The following is a 21,104-nucleotide window of genomic DNA, read 5'->3' on the forward strand; positions in this document are numbered from 1 at the left end:
ATCTTCGGCCCCATCAAGTGCGCTGATGGTTTGCGCTATTAATACAGATAAGTTTGTACGTAATAGGAATAAAATGATTGGAAAATAGTAAGAATTGAGAGAAACAAGGAATTATGGCTGGAGCGCATAGTCATATCAATTACTGTGCGACACCCGTTTATGTTACTCAGGAGGTCTCTTCTCTACTCAAGGGTCAGGATCTGACCCTGGGATTCAGCTTATGTGAACTAATACTCGAGACACCTATACATCTCGCGCATCCTCTTGACTTTATTATGTCTTTCGGTAGCTTTTTCTGTCTGTTGTACACTATCGATTGTCTTTTTCTGCGCCATCCTGGCTCTTTCCGTTTATCATTTACGGCGTTGGGTATTGACACTACTGACTACGGTCGGGACTCGGGAAAACGCAAAATTTGAGTTTCGATTACCCGAAGAGGCCTGAGGCCTCATTATTGACCCGGGGAAATGATGTCTATAAAACCTCTTGCAAATACTCTTTCAGGTAGGTACCTCGGATGTTTCTTCATCGTCTTTACTCGTTCTGGTTTAATGTCAAGGTGTGGCCAATTGCAATGTCCCGCCCTCCCACGGCCATGGCGAATTTGCTGAGACCCACAGGCCACAGCCGGGTGCGGTAAGGTGATTTTGTGACGGTAGGGTAGACCGGGGCAAAGCGCACCCCTTAAAGGGACTATCCCACCTTTAACATGGGGTTTGAGTTGAGATAGCCAAGTTTGCGGCGAGGTTCAGAAACCACTATCTATCTAGGTTGCAACCCCCGCGGCCTCTTGGTGTTGAAGAAATTCGTTCCCTTCATTTGAAAATGGGCCTTGTACAAGGCCCTATCTTCAACATGGAGCGACCGTTAGTGTGACGTCACCTCGTTTAGTCATTCTGATTTAAATGGGTTTGTTCGTTGAAAAATCGCTTAAAACTTGGTCTGAACTTTGTTGTGGTGCCTACAGAGTAAAAAGAATCAGCTTTATGACAGTAATGTGGCCTGGGGAAGGAGGTAATTTTGGGCTGTGACGTCACATATTTGAAAGTTTGTGTTTGGAATATGGGAAGCCTAAGATGTTTAATGAAAAATAAATGCCAGAACCGTGTTCCTGGTCATCCAATCTATAAAGTCGGGCACAATTTAACTGGTTTTAACAACATTTTAGAAGGTGGGATAGTCCCTTTAACGTTTGACTCGTAATAGGGAGGGGAATACATTAGGGGACAACGAAGGGCAGCTTAGCGCTTAATGTAAGCCGCTGGACATTTCAGTAGGCGGAACTATGGTCAAGCGTACCCATTTTCGGGAACGCATTTTCGTTCCCATGTTTGGGAACGGTAAACCCAAATATGGGAACGCCATGTAGGAATTATTTAAAACAAGAAAAAGAACCGTTAAATGACGTCAAAAAAATATAAAACGATCGTGAACCGCCTGATATTTGTCTCAATATTGTTGGGAAAGAGTTTGATATTGTAAGGCCCATCGTAGTTTCAAATCGTTCCCCTATTTCTAAAGCAGTCCATCATCCGGGCCGCGAACCCAAATTTGGGAACGCTCTCGTACACTGGCGCTGCAAGCGTTCCTTATTATGGGAACGGCGTACCCAAAATTGGGAACGATTTCACCGACGCCTTTCAGGGGCTCTTTTCATTAACAAGCATCATGTCCAACGCCGCAAATTATTGTTAAGCAACAATCATCAGATGACCTTTCCGGCAAGACCGTCGCATGTTTCGCCCGGTCTTCTGCGCTTTTATTCCCGTCGATCTCGCAGCGGGCACGCCCCCCTCTGCAGGATTACGTAATTCACAACGCTCAGCGATGTTCAACAAGGTCTTCCATACCTATATCCACCGTCCGCGCCGAGGGTGGAGACATGTCAAGCACCTGTCTGTTTATCACCGATAGTTGACGAGCACAAGGAAGTATCCAAAAATGGGAACGCTGAATATGTTACACCCTCAAAACACCTAGTCCCATGGAAAATCTAGTTTTTTCCTTTCTTAATGAGTGTAAGTGGCAAAAGGCCTGGTAGGATGGGCACGAGGAATGATCGAAATCAGCATGAAAATTATAAATAAGCCACACAGAGCGACCTATATAAGAGAAATTCCCCCAAAACGATCATGCCTAGAAACACGGAAGACAAAAACCACGCTCATGACGCTCCTTATAAAACAATGCTAAACAGCTAGCATCCAAATAAAATATGTCTTTCCGGGCTGATAAAATACAGCTGAATAATTTTAAACCACTGAAACTGAGTTTACAACAGTAGTTCGGTAAAATCACTGACGTTCCACGCGGTCGTGCGCCCCGAGACCAAAAGTCAACAATATTACCTCGGGACTGTCCGCGTGTTCGCTTGCATATGTCAGCATCTGGTGTCGCTAGTATGAAACTTCATAACCAGGCGAAAATTATTATACTTGACCTCAAAATGTAAAAAACGTTTCATTTTCCTTTAAATTGCATGTTAAATGTAGTATAACCCATGTTTTCACCATTCCGTCATTTCAAAAAAATCATTAAAAATATCATTCGACGGTCAATTTCCTTGTTCAACGGTCAGATTAAAGATAATTTTATAGAGATTCAGTAGATACTTAAATTAGCGTGCACTTTTTTGAGACGTGATGCACTAATGAGTTTTAGTGGGCGAACGGCCGAAAAATTACCTTCCGTTCCCGTAAATGGGAACGCCCGTTCCCATATTTGGGAACTCCGTTCCCAAAAATGGGAACGTTCCTATATTTGGGTACTCATGACCATAGTTCCACCTACTGATTTGTCCTCATAATCCCACGGACGAAATTCATGACTCATTCACTGGCAACATGTCAAAGGGGAAAGGTGATATAAGTCAAAATGGGTATTTTGCCCCGGTACCGGGGCAAGGCGCCATCATCCGAGGTTTAAAGCGCATCACATAAAGTACTTAGCATAGGCCCGGTCACACATGCATGACGTACGGCCGGCGCATTGCAAAAAGACCAGTGCGTCGTCGTGCGTTGTTGTGTGACCACCTTTTGTCAGGAGTTCGCAGGAAATGGCAAGTTGACAACGAATGCACAACGCGCTACGAACGCGTTGCCAGCGCGCCGGGCACTTGCACAGCGAATGCGAAGCGCATAAAGGGCGCACACACAACGGATGCACAGCGGCTTGCTAGCGCACGGGACGCATGGACTGCGCGTGCACCGCGCATTCAACGCACAGCCAGCGAACTGCTTTTGGCAGCGGTGCAGTAGCCCGTCTTGCCTGCTGTCATATCAGAGTAGGACCCCAAGGAGGGCACATCCTCATGTTTTCAGATGGTTCAACAGCTCCTGAGATAAACAATGACAATGACAAATAATGTATGATTAAAATGACTTATAAATTCTGACATCAAGAGCAGGAAGAATTGAAGAGGAACCCATGCACTATGCACTTGCAGCAATAACGCAGGAGAGTCGCCCATGAGGGTAGAATGAGCAATGAGGAGGTAGGACCTTGTTATGGTTACGATTAGACATACGCCAGACGAACGCTGTGCGCGCTACAGACTCGCTCAGCTCTGGTTTACCACGTCTTTATCCCGCGCCCCAGTGGCGGTCTCCGCCAACTTCGCCCTAGTGAGGGGGGGCATATGTTACCACCCACGTCTAACTCAAAAACTAAGAGGGCTAGAAAGACGCGGTGAAAAGCAGTCGATAGCTCTTGATGCGTACGTTTGAAAGTATTTCGGTCATTTTTCATCTTAGAGCAATATTAGGGTCACCAGAGGTCATCAAAGGTCAAAATTTGCGAATTGTCATTATATTTTTCAGAAAACATGCCATTATCTCAGGAACTATGATAGCTAGAAAAACGCTGGGAAAAGCAATCGATAGCTTTTGAACTCTTCTTTTGATAAGGTCATCATCAAAAATGACCTCAGGTCAACGGTTTAGCCTCCAGAAGGCAAAAACTCCAAAAATAGCTGTTTTTAAGAAAAGTGTTTTTCGACAATAACTTTTGACTAAAAAAAGCTAGGTCATTTCTAATGCCAGAATCGTGTTCCTCTCGCCGAGACGCTTCGAATGAACTATAATTTGACCTTGAAAGGTCAACTTCAAAATTTGACCTCAGGTCAAGGTCATGACCTGACCGGAAAAGGTCATGTTGCATATCAGTCGATGCGTCTCGGCAAGACAAACACAATGAGGCCAACCCCGGCGTTCTATCTCTTTCCAATCGAGAGTTATTGGCAAAAAACTGTTTGTAGCCTCAAATGACCTCGGATGACCTTTCAAGAGGCTATCAGCAAAAAAGACACCTTGGTCGTCACGGGTGGTCCAAATCATTGTTATCCTGAAATATTTGGACTGTTCCAATGCGTACACACGGATCTAGAGGCATTTTCGTTTTTCTCCATTGACTTATAATGGAAAGGTCATGCCACTGACCTGACCTTAGGTCACGCATATAAAAAATCCGAGATATACAAATTGTAGGCATCCGTAACATCATGTAATCCACCAAGTTTGAAACCTCTCTGACAAACACTGCAGGCTGGACATGATTGCAAACTTTTTTTTAGGCTTGGTCAGTTAACTTGACCTAGTGACCTGACCTGACATGACCTGGGGTCAAAAATTTCACACATTGTCCAAAATTGATGTACCAAAAGCTACCCCAAGCGGCGCGGCGCTACGCGCCGCGGTTTTTTATTTATACGAAAAAAACGCGACAGGGTGGTAACATATGCCCCCCCCCCCCACTGGGGCGAAGGTTAATAGTCTATGCGAATCCGTTAGACATGCGTTAGAGGCACGCTATGTCTGCGCTGGGTGTACGCGATGCATCAACCGACGAGAATACAACGATTACCTAGCGTATACAGGGTGCGGAAAAAGTTTTGTCATATGCATGCTAATCTCGCCTACGAGCGCTGCGGTTGAGTTCTGGGCAGCGAATAGCCGCAGGCGTGACCTTCGGTGACCTAGCCACCTGGCCGGAGGGCAGAAACTACCAGCCATTCACGGTCAGTCATGAAAAGTCAGGCTAAACGACGCCTCGTCGCTGGGTGCCTGCGCGCGGCGGCCAAATCGGGCATGACCGATAAGCAGGTTACGGCAAAATGTGGAGTCACCTGGCGAACAGTCATGCGCATTAAAGCCAAAATACGAGCAGGGGAGACCAAGGGGGAGACTGTCGATCCGATGGTTCGATTCAATCCGGTGAATAAACATCCACAGAAAGTGATGGTGCTCGGCGTGGTGGGTTCGGACGGCAAGAAGTGCCCGATGCTCTTCATTGACGCCAATGAGAAGGTGAAGAGGGTGGTGTGCGAACGTCTCCTGAACAATGACGTCATCCCATGGATCCTGAAGACCTATCCACTCGGCAATTTTGTGCTCCAGCAGGACGGAGCACCCGCGCACACTGCAAGTTCCACCCAGCAGAAGCTGACGGAAGAGCTCGGGGGAGGCCCATTTCTGACGCAGGGAGATGTGGCCTCCTCAGTCACCCGACCTGAACTCCCTCGACTACGGCATCTGGAGCGTATTGCAGGAGGAGGTCCAGGGAGTGTCCCATCCTAATGTGGAGGCTCTCAAGGCGCACATCGTGAAGACGTGGGAGGCGATGGACCCCGCCTACATCTTCAAGACATGCCAGTCTTTTCACCCCTGTGTGGAGAAGGTCATCACCGCTGAGGGGGGTTATATTGAGTGAGGGGGGAGTGAAAGCATGTGGTAAGATGTGGCGAACCAGTGTTTGGTGGTTTTATTAAATATAGCTGCTCAGGTTGCATTTGTTTGTGGAAATGCGGAGATATGACAGAACTTTTTCCGCACCCTGTATTCCGCGTGTATCTGGCGCTGGTCCAACGCGCTCCGCGCGTGTCTGGCGTCCGCCTTCGCGCGTCGAGCTCAACGCACATTTTTGAGCATGCACAAAAATTGTCGACGCACGCGACGAATGACGACGCATGATTCCGTTCGCCCAGCGCGCTCGACGAACGAGTAACGAATGCATAGCGCAGGACGACGCACTGGCCAGAATGAATGAATTTTTGGTGCGCGGGCCGTGCGTCGTGTATGTGTGACCGGGGCTATAACAAGCATTCCTGGATAAAAAAGCCTCTGCTGTAGCTTTAGCACTTCGGTACGTAGCTAAAAATTGTTGCTCGTGATTGTAAGCCATAAATCAAGTTTGAGCTAGCCATATGATTGGCAGCATTGGGAATGATCCACTTGTCAACTGCAGTCACGATAAATAAATCAAACTCATGGCAGTTAGGAAATGTTGATATCTGTCCCTGGCTGAGTGACTGCAGTGAAATGGCCCGGCCCATGCCCCTCCCCTTTCCCCTCCTACGCGACGGTTACATAAAGGTGATTTTATGGCATGCTTTGTTACAGTGTAACTGGGGCAAAGCGCCCCCTGGGGCTGATCTTCTTGCCCCTGCTACGCTGTGCCCCATTACCCGCGCGTCAACTAAATCATACTTTGTCACCTGACGCACCCACGGCGTAAGTGACGCAAACTATGTTTGGCAGAAATAAACAAGTATCTCCCATGAAAACTATGGCAGTATGAGTACGTTTGCATGCATCTTTAAACATTAAGTCACGAACTCACTAGTTAAAATGTCGTGAATATTGCATGAAAACCACATAAAAAAACTTACCTTAGAGCAGCTCCACCCTCCGATCAATCTTGTCAAAAAAATATTGGCACAGCAGAAATAATAGTCGAGCTTTCTGGAGCGCTTGTTCATTGGTCGGCAGGATCTTAAAAAATATGAGATATTGACGTGGGGCGCATTACCTCGAGGGTGCGCGTTGCCCCGGTCTACCCTACCTCAAGGGCCAAAAGCTGACATAACACCGTGGTGCGAAACGATGAGGTAGGAGGTTTGTTTGATGAGGAATGCTAAAATGATGCTGAAAGTAGGCTGAATGTAGCTGGCTGAATATAGTAAAAATGTAGTAAATGTAGCTAGCTGGATGAATGTAACAGGGCTAAACAAGGTTAGAAAACAACGTTCACTTCCTTTGGCTTCAGCATTTCTATCGATTGCGTCTTTCTATCGGTTGGACTATGGGTTGCCGTTATTCGGCTATTGTATATTGAAAGAAATAGTAGAAAAACACGGAACGAATAGTGCATAGACGTGTTTCGATTATTAAACCCTCATCAGCATGACATAAGCACAAAGAAAACAAGATGTTTGATGATTTCGGCTAAAGTAATGGGTGGTGGCTGGCGAAAATCCTTCGCTGTTGCTATTTGAACGCTCCGACGGCCGTGCCCTCGGGACACGGGTTGGTACGAAATGGTTTATGAAGCTGCGATTTATTGCTTTGCCTTTCTCAATATCCTGCAGTGTTGTCAACTTGTCATTGTTGCGGATATTATGACCTAACACCCCGCATAACTACATTGATTTTGACATGCTGACTATCACAATTTGTCTATGTTCTAAGGGGCTAAAGGGGAAATGTCAACTTCTTGAAGCGTAAATGTTTAAGAAACTAAGTTTTTTTTTCTAAACGATGAAGCGGTGTCAGCCGTCGGGCCTGTGTTTTTGAAGTGGCTACAATATGCTTTATCTAAATAACATGATGCGTAGCTTTTTTTGTTTAAGTTCCAGGTCACGGCATCGATTGCTTCTTGCCGAGTGCTAGTCGATCTTATTTTTTTTTACAAGGAAATGTGGATGTGACATTCTTGAAAAGGAAAAACTTAAATGAGGAATATTCCTGCTTCTTACAAAACTAAAAAAACTCCCTTTTGCCTAGCTTTATTTCTCAAGTGGAAGCTTCGAACAACATGAATAATATAACAGTCTTTAAAACAGCGAGACATAATTGAAGCCACATCTGTGATGGTGAGACTGGGCTACAGATGTGGTGGTCTGGTTGGACTAATCACTGTCAACTATCCCACCACACAATTATCGACGCACACGCCGTGTTGATGCTAATTAAACCTGTTACCGTGAAGCTAGTTTAACCACCATTGGCTCGTTATACAAGTGCATCCCGTCATTGCCCGGGGGTATAAAACCACCTACAGTGGGAAGGAGGACACACACTCACTGGAGACAGTGAGACTGAGTCATACCACAAGCCAACCCGACAATGAAGCTGCTGGTGGTCGCCGCCTGCGTGGCGGCCATGGCCGTGGCCGTGCCTCTGGACTCCCGGGTCGAGGACCAGGACGAGCTGGAGATGCACGAGATGAACGCGCCCACCTACCAGGAGGTGCAGCAGAAGATGGGCCTCGGTGACGGCGCCTCCCTCTCCCGCTCCGGTAAGGTGCTGGACTCGGTATTCTGGAAGGAGATCGCCCAGGACATCCTGAGGACCAAGCTGGCCGATCCCGTGTACGATCACCAGGCCAAGAACGCCGTGCTCTTCATCGGAGACGGTATGTCTATCGCTACGCTGGCGGCCGCCAGGAAGCGCAAGGGTCTCCTTAGCGGCGCTGATGTGCCCGAGCACACCATGCTCTCCTGGGAGACTTTCCCCTACCTGGGACTGTCCAAGACGTACAACTGCGACCGCTGGACGGCCGACTCCGCCTCCACGGCCACCGCCTACCTGACCGGCGCCAAGGGTAACTTCCTCACGGTCGGTGTCGACTGCTCCGTCCTCATCTGGAACTGCGATGCTGTCAACGAGGCCTCGTCGCCCAAGTCGATCCTCCGCTACGGTGTGGAGGCCGGTAAGTGGGTTGGTCTGGTGTCCACCGCCCGCATCACGCACGCCTCTCCCGCTGCCACTTTCGGCCACACTGCTTACCGTACCTGGGAGTCGGACGCCGACTTCGTCGCCATGGAATGGATGACCGGACCCGTCAAGGACTCGTGCAAGAACGCCATGAAGGATCTGTCGACCCAGTTCGTCGAGCGTGAGGGCATCGACATCAACGTCGCCTTCGGCGGCGGCTGGGGCAAGTTCACGCCGAAGGAGGTCGAGGGTGGCTCCCGTCTGGATGGTCGTGACCTGATCCAGGAGTGGAAGGACAAGCAGGCCTCCCTGGGACGCAGCTACGCCTACCTCACCACCAAGGATGAGCTGAACAACTTCGACGCCACCTCTGCCGACTACGTGCTGGGTCTGTTCAGCCGCAGCCACATGCAGTACCGTGCCTTCCAGACCCCCGACGACGTCAACCTGACCGAGATGGTGAAGAAAGCTCTTGAGATCCTTAAGCGTGGACCTAATGGATTCGTTCTGTTCGTTGAGGGCGCCAAGATCGACCACGGCCATCACTACGGTAATGCCTACACGGCCATCGACGAGACCATCGAGCTGGAGGAGGTCGTCCAGCACGTCATGGACAACACTGACGAGTCGGAGACGCTGATCGTGGTCTCCTCGGATCACTCGCACACCTTCGGTATCAACGGCTACCCGGAGCGCGGCCTGGACATGTTCGGCCCGTCCTCCTTCCTGGCCGGCGGCATGCAGAAGGGAGGCCCGCCGCCCAGCCTGCCGTACCCGATCCTGCAGTACGCCAACGGTCCGGGAGGCACCGAGGACTGGGCTGAGTTCGAGGCCAAGCGCGCTCGTCTGACCGACATGAGCGAGACGGCCGAGTGGCGCGACCCGCACTACAAGCAGATCGCCGGCATCTACCTGCCCAAGGAGACTCACGGTGGAGAGGATGTGGGCATCTTCGCCCGCGGTCCGGGCGCCCACCTCCTGCGCGGCAGTCTGGAGGAGAACGTGATCCACCACGTCATCAACTACGCCCTCTGCCAGGGAGACTTCGCCACTGTGTGCGATAAGAAATAAGTTGGCCCTAGAGTTTGCTCGATGATAGCTCGTTAGTAGATCCGCGTGCAGAAAATGTTACGGATAACCCAAAACATCTGCATAGTGCACTCAGTTGTCAATAAATGATTCCCAGCAGGATTTCTCTCATTATATTGCGGTAGCTACATAACTACTCTCGTTATCAAGCTGTTCACTCAGGCCTGAGGCCATATCCTTTTTTGTGTGACCATCAAAGTGAAGTGAATTTAGTGTGCTAACCTTTGTTAGAACTCATATTGTAGCAATTATTTCCCCTACGAACAAGTAAATTCGTATTACAAATGCGTGTTTTTTTAACAGTTATTTCCAGAATCTGACGTATGTGTATGGAACTCTGTGCATGAAAACATTCTTGAAAGGTATGGGTCCTTGGATGCAAAATTCTAAGGCACAAAAAAAAATCGATTCGCTCGTGTTGAGAATACGTTTCGTTCGAAGCATACGCGGTTAATCTTCTCCCATTCACTTAGAATGGTGGCGTATTTAACCTTTTTTGGGTGACTGATATAAAACAAAATTGAGATTGTTTGCTTTGAACACGTCTGTTACATCATGTCACCCTGATCAATAGCTGAGTCTCAAAGCAGCCGTTTTGTCGGTCTAGCTGGGGTTAACGTGTTTTCTTGAGATGAATTCACTTCTGTGAACTAGTGACTAGGCCCTAGGACCTAGCTAACCCAGAGCTAAAATTTCACAAACACTGTGCGGAAGAAATTATGACAATTGGTGCTAAAAACTTACGAGTAAGCTAAAACCATAATGTGGCGTGTTCGAATTCCCTGCACCTCCTCCACCTGAGGCTGGGGTAGGACAGTCATTACCGACCATCTTGATGATGGTCGGATAATAGTTAGCACGCACTACTGCACACTTTCCCCTTCCCCACACTGAGGGCTAGGATCAACATACCGTTATACTAATGGACCTATGAAAATCACGATATACAAAAGGACATTTTATTTGGTCACTCCTTCCAACGTTAAGACTTCTTTGTACTAACAAATAGATAAAAGAAATTGCAAACGAACTTAAAAGGTGTCAGGGAAATGAAGCTCGAACAAAACGTCACGGCTCAAAGAAAATAATAATCAACCAAACTCTTCTTGACGATTTTGAATATCGAAAGTGAATATAAACAGGACAACTCTTGCTATTTTCTGCAGTCGGTCTTGATTGTTATTTTCTTCCGTGTCTTCGACTCCCTGCCCATCTTGCCGGGCCGACCGGATGGCGAGTCTTTCGGAGACTGGGACAGGTAAGTGTCGATGAACCGCTTACTAATGTCGTCGTCCTGTGGTGTCGAGCGGCTGGGGCGGACCCGCGGCGCAGACCTCACAGACAGTCCGCTGCACGACTTGGGCGTGCGGATTTTGACGTCCTGATAGTTAACGGTGCGTCCGCCGACCATCGTTTCACCCTTGGATATCTCCATCTGCAGCGTGCTGCCGGCAGATACGCGCGATTTGGTCGCCGCCAGGCAGTCGGTCATCGAGCTGGGGTGTCGCGAGATGCGCGTCACCTTGGTCTGGATGCGGCCGTCGGACACCAGGTCGTTCTTGAGCACTACTTGACGGATGCATTCGCGACGCATGAACTCGTCGGTGGCCTGTTTCAGCCACCGTTTGGGATGCCTCATTCGTCGCGCGTACGAGTCGCCTCCGTCGACGCTGGATGCTGTGCAGGTGCTGCTGACTGCCGTTGACGAAGTGTCGTCGAGCAGGTCTCCGACAGAGCGTGTCGGGCTCGTCCACGGTCGCTGCCGCGCTCTCCGCGGCTGCTCCTTTGACTGCGTCGATCGCCGACGCACAGCGCCAGTTCCCGTCAAATCTTCGCTGCCCGAAACCACTCTCTTCATGGCCATGCAGCAGGGACACGAGCCGCATGGCTTGGAGCGGGCAGCTCCCGGTCGCTTCCTCGCTCCGCCGCGCGCTCCGTCCCCTTCGTCATCCTGCTTGACGTCTGTCTGTGTGGACGACTGTCGAATGCGGTAACTCGTGTCCAGAGACAAGGACGACTCGTGATACATACCGGTGTCGGAGTAGGCAACTTTCGGGCTTACCAGGTCGGGCAGCTCTTCGGGAACCTCGTCGTCCGTGTCCCCTTCTTTCATTTCGGCGTTGGATGGAGCCATTACTATCGGTTTCTTGGTGTCTTCGCCGTACATCTCCTTGAGCTTGTCAGTGATACCCATTTCGTCCATCTGTGTGGAGACACGCCTCAGCCAGTCGAACACATTGTCCTTGCTGGTCGCACCTTCATCATCCTTGATGGTCTCCTGAGAGCCGCTGCTGGACTCCGTTGCAGTCGTCTCCTCTTCCGTCTCACCGCTGCTCTCCAGATCCATGTCGTTTGCGTACTGTGCCAAAATGTCGTCAGCGTCTTCGTCATCCTTTGCTCGCGCTCCGTCTGAGGGGCCGAGGTCTAATTCTGTGTCCGTAGCTATTCGCTCAGCGAAAGCCTCTCTTTCCTCTACGGTGCTCCCAGACTTAGTCATTGAGAGCAAGTGAGGTGCAACAATATCCTTGGCCAGGAATGAAGACTTTGTTCGTAGTGACATTTTAGGCACAAGTGCATCACTTTCGTATGCTGGTAAATTAATCAGATCAGGATCTACCGGGTCGTGAGGCTCATCGGCATGCATAACGGATACCTTCACGCCGTCATCTTCGATTCCGCGCCCGTATTCTCCCTGCATGTCTTGCATCTGGTCCGCGGCATCTTGCTCATCGCTGCCAATCTGTGCATCGTCGGCTAACAGATCTTTATCCACATTTTCAGAATCGTCCTGGTCTTCCGCTGCCGCCATCTCGGTGTCCTCCAGCATTTCATCCGCACCTTCCCCGGCCACTTCTGTTCCGACCATGACGGCACCGTCCTCGGGCTCGCCAGCCAGCATATCTTCCGTGATGCCGTCGGTTGATGTGACATTCTGTGTTTGGTCACGAATCTCGCCCGTCTGGTAGCGGATGCGATTCGAATCCATCGTGTCTTGACCCTCATCCATCATCTCATCAGACTCTTCGGAGGATGATAGCGAGCCCAGCACCGGCCCTTCGTCCTCATCCTCTTCTGCCGAGTCGGGCTCGACCGGCGGCTCGGGCTCGGCGGGAGGCTCCGGCTCCACTGGTTCAGGCTCCGGCTCCGGCTCGGCTGGCTCCGGCTCCGGTTCCAGCTCGGCCGGCTCCGACTCCGGTTCGGCTGGCTCCGGCTGCGGTTCGGGCTCGGCGAGGGGCTGCTCGACGCCGGCCGCCTCATCAGACGATTCGGCCGGCGCCTCGTCCGGACTGGGTCCGTCGTCGATTGTTAGCTCGGCGGCCTCCTGCTGGGCTGCGTCGACGACCTCTGTGTCACCATCAGCCGCGGGCTCGTCCACTGGCGACTCCTCGAGGGACGCGTCAGCATCTTCGGCAGCTTCGGCTGCGGCGGCGTCCAGTGGAATGGCTTCGGTGTCCTGACTGTCATCAGGAGAGGCCTCTTCAAAGTTGTCGTCATCCTGATTCGTCTCTGACGTCACCTCAGATTCTTCATCCATGCTAGATTTATGATCCTTTCCGTCTCGTGAACCCTGGAAACGCGATAGTTTTGTCACGTCGATGAAACATCCTAGGAGTTGTAGAGGTGAATTAGCATGCAGGTACTGTGATTGTGCAGTTTTCGAACATCAATTCAAGTAAAAATAAATGTTTGTTTCCTATCTTGGTTTTATTATTGACAAAGCAAGTGGGCTGTTAAACTACGGTATGCAGAAATGCATATCTGAGTAAGCTGCTCCTACTAATTGTCAACATCTAATACTTAAAAGGGGCTCTTTCAAACGCTGAGTAGAGTTAGAGAGAATCTTATCCTTCTCTCTTGCAAATTATGACATTACTAAACGTATGGGTATGAAAATGATGCTGCAACAAAAAGTTTGAGTAACTAATTGAAAATTTACATTTGTACTCTTTGAAATGCTCACAACATGCACGCTCAAAGTTTCGGGCGCGGTCTTTTTTAGAGTTTGGATTACAGAGATCTGATGCATATCGATACGAGTAATTCCACTAAGCATCAACCGTACCTAAATTCATCTTTGATATTTGAATAGGTCTCACATTGCGTAGCATTAAAAAGTAATTGTTAAATGAAGTCATCATCATCGGGCGTGACTAGTTGAAAGGTAACGTCATGTGAAAAGCAAAGCGATATTTGTTCATACCTGTGGAGAGTGGCTGATCGACTGTCTTATGCGAAGTCTTCGAGCAGCCGTCTCTTCATCCTCAACTATGTTAGACGCTTCTCCCAAAACCGATTGGGTGATTGCGACTGCGATGGCAGCGATATCCTGTGATGACGGTCCTATCTTTACTTCATTATCTGCAGACTGCTCAATGCTTGTTTCGTCCAGAGTAGCGGTTTCGTAACTTGCTTTTGTAATCAGTTCATACGTTTCATTTTCATGTAAGAATGGCTTCTCTTCCGGCTGTATGCCATGTGATTCCTCGCTTACATTTTCGTTGATTGTGCTATTTGATTCGTGAATATCCTCGTGTGCTGGATATACTTGAATATTATTGTTTGAATTAACAGGCAAATTTGTGTACACGTCTAATATTTTGTCGTTTACTGCCAAAGTAATTTGTTCTGAACCTGACTCATTTCCAGGATTAATTGCTCCGTAATTACTTTCCTCACTACGATCAGCCTCGTGCCCTGATGAATAAGAGACTCCTCCATGTAGTGTTTGCTTTATGAAGCTTATAACCTTATTCGCTGCAAAAAAGATTTGATCTTCAGCTGCTTCAATCACCCCTTTCACTCTAGCTCCGTGGATTGCTTTTAGTTCTGCTATTGAAGTATCGTGCATTTCTGCTTGTTCTTTAATTTGTTCGTATATTATATCCGATATTGTTTTATCTGAAGCCCCGTCTTCAATATTGGCATAACATTCTTCAGATTGTTCATTTTGACTGATTGTATCTGTATATTTGGTCTCCGCTGAGGCTAAGATTTCTTTCACTTTGTAGCGATGAAGTTCTTTAAGTTTTTCGATTAACTGAGCCCTACTTTCGTCGTCGGGTGAGATTTGAGTCGGTTGTTCAATTTCCTCTTTGTTTTGTTGGTTAAATTCATCAATGCTGGTGTCATGTTTTATTTTTTCTTCACGCTCATTTTCCTTCTGTTTTTGCTGAACAATTTGCCTAGAATTTGTGTTAAGCCGCAGCTCGGAACCTTGCACCTGGTCAACAATGCCGCTAGCCATTGCTATCAAGCTCCATACTAACTTTCTGGCGCCAGTAGTACTTGATTCAATGCCTAACTTGGTGGTAGTTTCCGTTCCGAAAATTTCATCATCATCAAGCGTAGCCGTGCTCTCTCCGTCACTCGCGAGCCGAAGTCTGTACCTGCGATATTCGTCTTCATCCATCTCACTTCCCGTTGTGTATTCAGAGACCTCGGAGCGCAGGTCGGAAAACATCGATGAACGGCTATCCGACTCTTTTAGTACGTCTGTGCTGCCAGTGGACATATAGGATTCACCTTCATCAGATACCACATCCCACTTCCCTGTCCTGGACATGGCGTCCTCCTCCTGAGTGTGCGTCCTTGCAGTACCTTCAGCGCTGGACGCATTTGTTCTTTCACTGTCAAGAAGGGCTAACGCTTCCAGACGAGCCTTTTCATCGTCATCTTGAGACTTAACGTCTGTTGTTGCTTCGTTTGGAACTTCTTTGACACTTGCATGTTCTGAATCATCTTCCGATTTTTGTTCGTCATCGTCAGTATCCGAATCAAATGACTCTTGTCTGGAAATGTCCGATGTAACGGCGCCCAAACCATCAATGTCTAGCGTCAGTCTGGTGGAGGTCTGTGTTGCAATATTCGGTGCTCCTTCTGTCATACTGGTGCTTCCTTCAGGTGCCTTTGGTGCCGAATGATCTATGGCATCTGGTTCAGCGTCGGTAATATCCGATGTGGGACTGATTTCACTTGTACTGTCAGCTGTAATTCGTGGTTCCACGTATTGCCGCGTGCCATCGCTCTCAACCATGACCTGAGTGACTGGAGCGGAGGACTCTTCATCAGGTGCGCCGCCTTCCTTTCGCTCAGATACATTTTCTGTATTTATTTGCCCATCATTTTCGTTCACTGAAGTTTCTTCATCAACATCAATTTTATTAGTGCCGTCTGCTTCGTCCTTTTCATGCATATTTTCTTCATCACTTGTCTCCAATGACGCCTCCTCCAGCTTTTCCACTGCTTCAGTCTCTACCTTTCTGATCACTTCTTTGGCCTCAGTTGTAAGCGCTGTGCTCTCTTCTTCGGATCCAGTGGCATTGTCATCAATGTTTTCTGCACCGTTTTCGATTTGCGTCGTCCCAGCTTCAATGATATTTTCCTGGCGTCCAACTTCAGCTTTTCCAGCCCCGTGAACCTCAGTGTCCTCCTGCGCCTCTCCCTTCTCCTCCCTTTCCGCATGCCCTGTCTCTGTCGTGTGCTGCTCCAGGTCTCCGTGCATGATGATGCTGTGCAACTCTGTTTCTTCGTCAGCCTCGTCTGCCGGTCCAGCCGCATCGGCAGGCTCTGCCGGATTGTGGTCGGTCAGCAGTTGCCCAGAAATGGCCGCCATCGAGTTAGCCGGTCCGACGCCGGAGGGTACCGCGCGGGGCGCATCCTCTTCAGAGCCGTCCCGCAGCAGGCGATCGGCAATGGACGCGAACGAGCGCACCGGCTCGTGGTGCGACATCTCGCTCTCGGAGATTGCCCCGGAGGCTCCGCCGGAGTCAACCGGCGTGGGCACTTGCGACACCTCGCCCGGCGACTTGGCCATCATCTCCATGCTGCCGGTCTGGCCGGGCGATCGCGCCTGCATGTCGGCAGCGGGCGGCAGCAGCTCGCCAGCGGTACCGGTAACCAGGGAGGTGCGTCGCTCCCTCAGTGTGTCCGTGTCCGAGTGGGAGCCGAGCACCTCGACGGCGGGCAGCGAGGCGCGCAACATGCTGCGCAGGGCGGCCGAGTCGCGCCGGCCTCCCTCTGCGCTCGACACGCGACTGGATTGTTCTGATCCTCCTGGAGAAGGGTCAGCTGAAGGAGGCTTTTGGTCTGGAGCGCCGGGAACGTTATCGTCAGCCGGGGGAGGCGGGCGAATGGGCGCTGGACTGGAGTCTCGCTCGCCCTCACTGCTGGCTTGGATGGTCTCGGACGAAGCGGTCTGATGTATTGTCTCGTCTGGATTGGATGACTTTTCTTTATCGTGTACTTCTTTGTCAGCACCATCGGCTGCTTGTTGGCTGTTGCTGGTGTCTGATGAATTGTTGGCTGAAGAAGGAGACGGAGTGGTCGCTTCTGAACTTGGATGGTTGTTTGACATTGCGTTTGGCTCAATATTTTTGTTCTCACTTTGGAAATTACGACTCCCGGCATTGGTCTCAATACTGTCTTCTTCCCTAGAATGTTGTTGCTGATTTTCTGTTTGTCCTGTATCATTTGTGTGATATGTTTCGTCTTGAGCTTCAATATCCTGTTCCTCTGGTGCAGGTTCCACTTCACTGCCACCAGGCTCGTTTGTCGCCACCTTGTCCTCGTCCCGTCCCGAACCATCCTCCTCGCCGTCGGTGAGTGGTGGCGGACTGGTCGGCGGACTGGTCGCCAGTCCCGAGTCCACCTCAGTGGGCACGCTCCCTGCCTCGCTGACGGAGTCGGCGATCTCTGAGTTGGTCTCCGACCAGGCGCTGTCTCCGGCCTCACTGGTCGCATCCGACCCGTCCGCCGGCAGCGGCTCCTCGTCCAGCAGCATCAGCGCCTCCTGGTGCGCCTTGTGGTCCTCGGTGATCACCTGTAGGTACTGCAGGAACTCGTCGATGGTGTCAGCGAAACTGGTGCGCCGCTGTCCGGGTGTAGGCTCACTGGGAAACGCGTGGCGACGCTCCTCGCGGAACGGATAAACCTCGCCCTCCTGGATGTCAGATTCGTCGTCGTCCACCGTCTGCCTGCCTTGTTGCTCGCGAAGGTACCGAGCGACGTGACCGCTCGGATCGATGGCCGAATGTCCGCTGGACTCGCCCTCTTCGTCACTGTAGCTGCCGACCGGTTGAAGGCTGCGCTCCCGCAGCATCTCCAGAAGACGCTGGAAGCTGTCGCCCGGCGTCTCCTCGCTGTCGCTGTCAGTGCTGGCCGTCGCCACGCTGCCTTCATCATCACTACCACGACCACCGCCGCCCGGCTCCGGAGTGAATAACAGAGTATCGGGGGCGTTCTCATCGAACGTCACCCGTCGGCTGCTTCTTGGACTTGCCATTGACACGCTATCATCTTCTCCGTCAGTCGTCGCCACCGTCGAAGTGGGCTGCTGCCTGATGGCCTCCTCGTCATCGTCAGGACCCGAGGAGAATGGCTCGCTGTTGACCGATGTCCGATCTTCGTCTGTGCTCGCTCGATCCCGAGGCAGCTTCTTTGCTGCGGTGTCCGACATCTCTTCTGACTGCTGACTTGAACTCTGCTCGGACGCTTGGGCCGACGTCTCACCGGTTAACTGTTCTTTTGCGCTGCCTTCCGTTTGCTCTTGTCTCGCGACTAGCTGGGTACGGTCAGATGCGTCATTCTCCTGTGTGGCTGGCGGACTGCCCTGCTCCGTCTGCTGTTCTCCGGTCCTCTCTGCCGACTGCTCCGCGGATCCCCCGGCTGCTGATCCCGTCCCGCTGGTGGTGATTGCCTCCCTGCTGGCCGGCTGTCGCGGCGAGTCGCCGTCGCTGACCGTTCGTGCTGTCCGTCGTGGTGAGTTGATTCCGGTACCCGACTGTGTCCTCGGCCGCGCTGGCTGCGCCGCCTTCCGTTTGCCTGTGGGATCAATAATTGTGTTGCTTTATGCGGCGCGAGCCATTCCTGTCATTTTTCGCCATGCGATAAGATTTTGCCCTCGGTCCTGTAAAACGATGCCGTATACATTACTTCAGATCAATTTTACCCGCATAATTCTAAATGGGTCGTCAGTTCAAGAACTGTACCTAAACAGTTTCGATCTTGAATTTGTTGAATTTCAGCAGAAATAGTGTTTCAATGTGCAAATTTAAGTCAGAAATAAGATTGAACTAAGATTGACCTTATCATCATGCACAATAACAACAAATTTGTAGTGATTCTGCTTTATGATAATTTTCAAATATTTCAAATGAAAGTATTCCCGGGGAAAAAACATCTACAAATATCTTCTCTTCTGTGTTTTTATTTGCGATTCCAATGTCAAATTTTATTTCGAGATAGGCCATGGATGTGATCGAGAAATACAGTCACTCTGCTGCCGAAACTGGTGAGTAGTTAGCCACAAAATTAGCAACAACTTTTGCCTAGCAATATCAAGCAGTATATCTCCGATACTATGAAACAGGAAAATAAGACTTTACGTCATATCGGACAGATGGTTGTTTAAAACAGTGTGCAGAGGGGGTTTTCGCCTACCCCCACCCCTCCTTCCCCGCCTCAGCCAATGGAGGCTGAAGCGGCTGTGTCTATGTAGCGAATCTTACCTATAGAGATGTAATATAAGATCTCTATGATCTTACCTTTATTGGGCGTCGACGCGGACCTGGTCCTCTTCACATCTCCGGACCGTTTGGGACCAGCGAACAGCGACGAGACGGCGCTGACGCCGGACCGAATGAACGACAGACTCCGGGAGCCCAGAGACGGCTTCTCCGACGATGTAGAGGCGGCTGCTCTCGGCGTGCCAGTAGCGGAGGAGGTGGAGGCGACCGCTCTCGGCGCGGAGGACCGGCGTCCAGTGGACGTGGAGGGCAGTGAGGCGGTGGCCTGCACCCTGTCCTCGGTCGGCGCCGACCCGCCGGCCGTCGGCTCCGGGTACAGGTCACTGAGCACCGACCTGAAACGGGTAGACCGCCAGAGGTCATCGAGCGTAAATAATAATAAGAATCAAGATACAACAAAGTAAGAATAGTTATGATCATCACCGCACATGTCGTTGATCTCTTATAGGTATCCCGCTGTTGTCTGATTGCCTTCATGCGGCACGAAAAAGGGTATATGATTTAATGGACATTTTTATTCATTGAGTTTACTCTGATGTCATTTGCTTGATAGGACTTCAGAGCATGAATGGGTGATAAGCTCGTCTAAATTTATTTTTATGTGACACGACACCGTTGATACATAATATTCATTAACATTTTAAGTGCCCAATAAAATATCTATCGAAGTATCCGACCGCGTTTGATTTTAGACACTTTCCCGGGCATCAGAATGGCGTTGAACAGTTTGACAAAATATTGACATTTGCTCCATACCCTTTTCCTATATGTGCCTTGCTACAGGAAAAGGGCATTTTATTATTTATTTTACGAATAGATCCGTTCAGCCAGACACTGGCGGATCCACAAAGACAGTCTTGGATGCTAAGGGGGGCTTATACCCCCAAAAGATAGAAAATCCAAAAGCTCAAATATCGATTTTTACGCCCTGCTGCTCAATGTTCAGTTTAAAGCAAACTTTTCCTCATAAAAGATGATAAGGTAACTTTATCATCGATTTCGTGCGCTGTGGGGTGGAGGGAGTGCTTCCCGCCTCAAAGTCAAATGCAGGACAAAAAAAAAAAAATGCAGGACAGGCTCTTCCGTTTGTGCATGTAACTTTTAACATAAGGCATTCAATGTCTCTTAATTGGCGTTAGGTGCCTTACTTTTGATTTGAACGTACTGCTTACCTCATTGAATAATTCCTCTTGTACGCCGATCTTTGCTACATCTCGATCTTCATTCAATTCGAATCATCCCGTAAATGCCTCCATAGCTGTTTAGTTCATGACTACTAAAAATTTATAGGAAAATAAAGCACCATTCATAATTTGTAAAATGTAAGACAAAGTTATTTTCAGGATTCATTTCTAACGCGCCATATGCGCCATATCGTCTTTTTGGTCATTCGTTGACCTTATCCTATTACACGTGCAAAACTTATTCAATCGACCTCTCATACGTACTTTTGAATACGTGCCAGAAACATTCGGATTCGTATGACTCATCAATGGATACTCACTCAGTGGGTACCGGAAATGTACCAATGAAGTTGAATCCATACATTAGTCATAGTCGATGGCCATTTCGCAGAATTTGTCTATCCACGGTCAAATGTTGTTGACTTTAACACTAACAGTAAAACGTTGTACGTAAACGGCACTGGCTACAACCGTTAGCTTTGACAGCTTTTTTACAGTGATACCATGTTTCACTCTCGTATCAATAGTTAACAGTCGTTTTTTTTTTCTTTATGAACTTGATTTGCAGCTTCGTTGAAAAATTAAAGTATTTCTGG

At 49.5% G+C, this 21,104-nt stretch overlaps 2 protein-coding genes across 2 annotated transcripts; one reads left to right on the forward strand and one right to left on the reverse strand.

Moving 5' to 3' along the window:
- The first annotated feature begins 8,120 nt into the window (after positions 1-8,120).
- On the forward strand, positions 8,121-9,782 carry LOC122370633 (alkaline phosphatase-like). The gene has a single exon (XM_043346432.1). The coding sequence runs from the start codon at positions 8,121-8,123 to the stop codon at positions 9,780-9,782; it is 1,662 nt and encodes a 553-aa protein (XP_043202367.1).
- A 963-nt stretch (positions 9,783-10,745) lies between these two features.
- On the reverse strand, positions 10,746-20,700 carry LOC122366995. The gene is made up of 4 exons (XM_043339769.1): positions 20,497-20,700; positions 19,343-19,659; positions 14,002-18,620; positions 10,746-13,368 (listed from the first exon to the last, which is right to left on the reverse strand). Exons 1-4 carry the CDS (start codon positions 20,499-20,501, stop codon positions 10,954-10,956), a joined length of 7,356 nt encoding a protein of 2,451 aa, XP_043195704.1. The 5' UTR covers positions 20,502-20,700; the 3' UTR covers positions 10,746-10,953.
- Between the last annotated feature and the right edge of the window lie 404 nt (positions 20,701-21,104).

This window comes from Amphibalanus amphitrite, unplaced genomic scaffold, assembly GCF_019059575.1.
Source record: "Amphibalanus amphitrite isolate SeventyFive unplaced genomic scaffold, NRLGWU_Aamphi_draft 000003F_arrow, whole genome shotgun sequence".
Taxonomy (NCBI): Eukaryota; Metazoa; Arthropoda; class Thecostraca; order Balanomorpha; family Balanidae; genus Amphibalanus; species Amphibalanus amphitrite.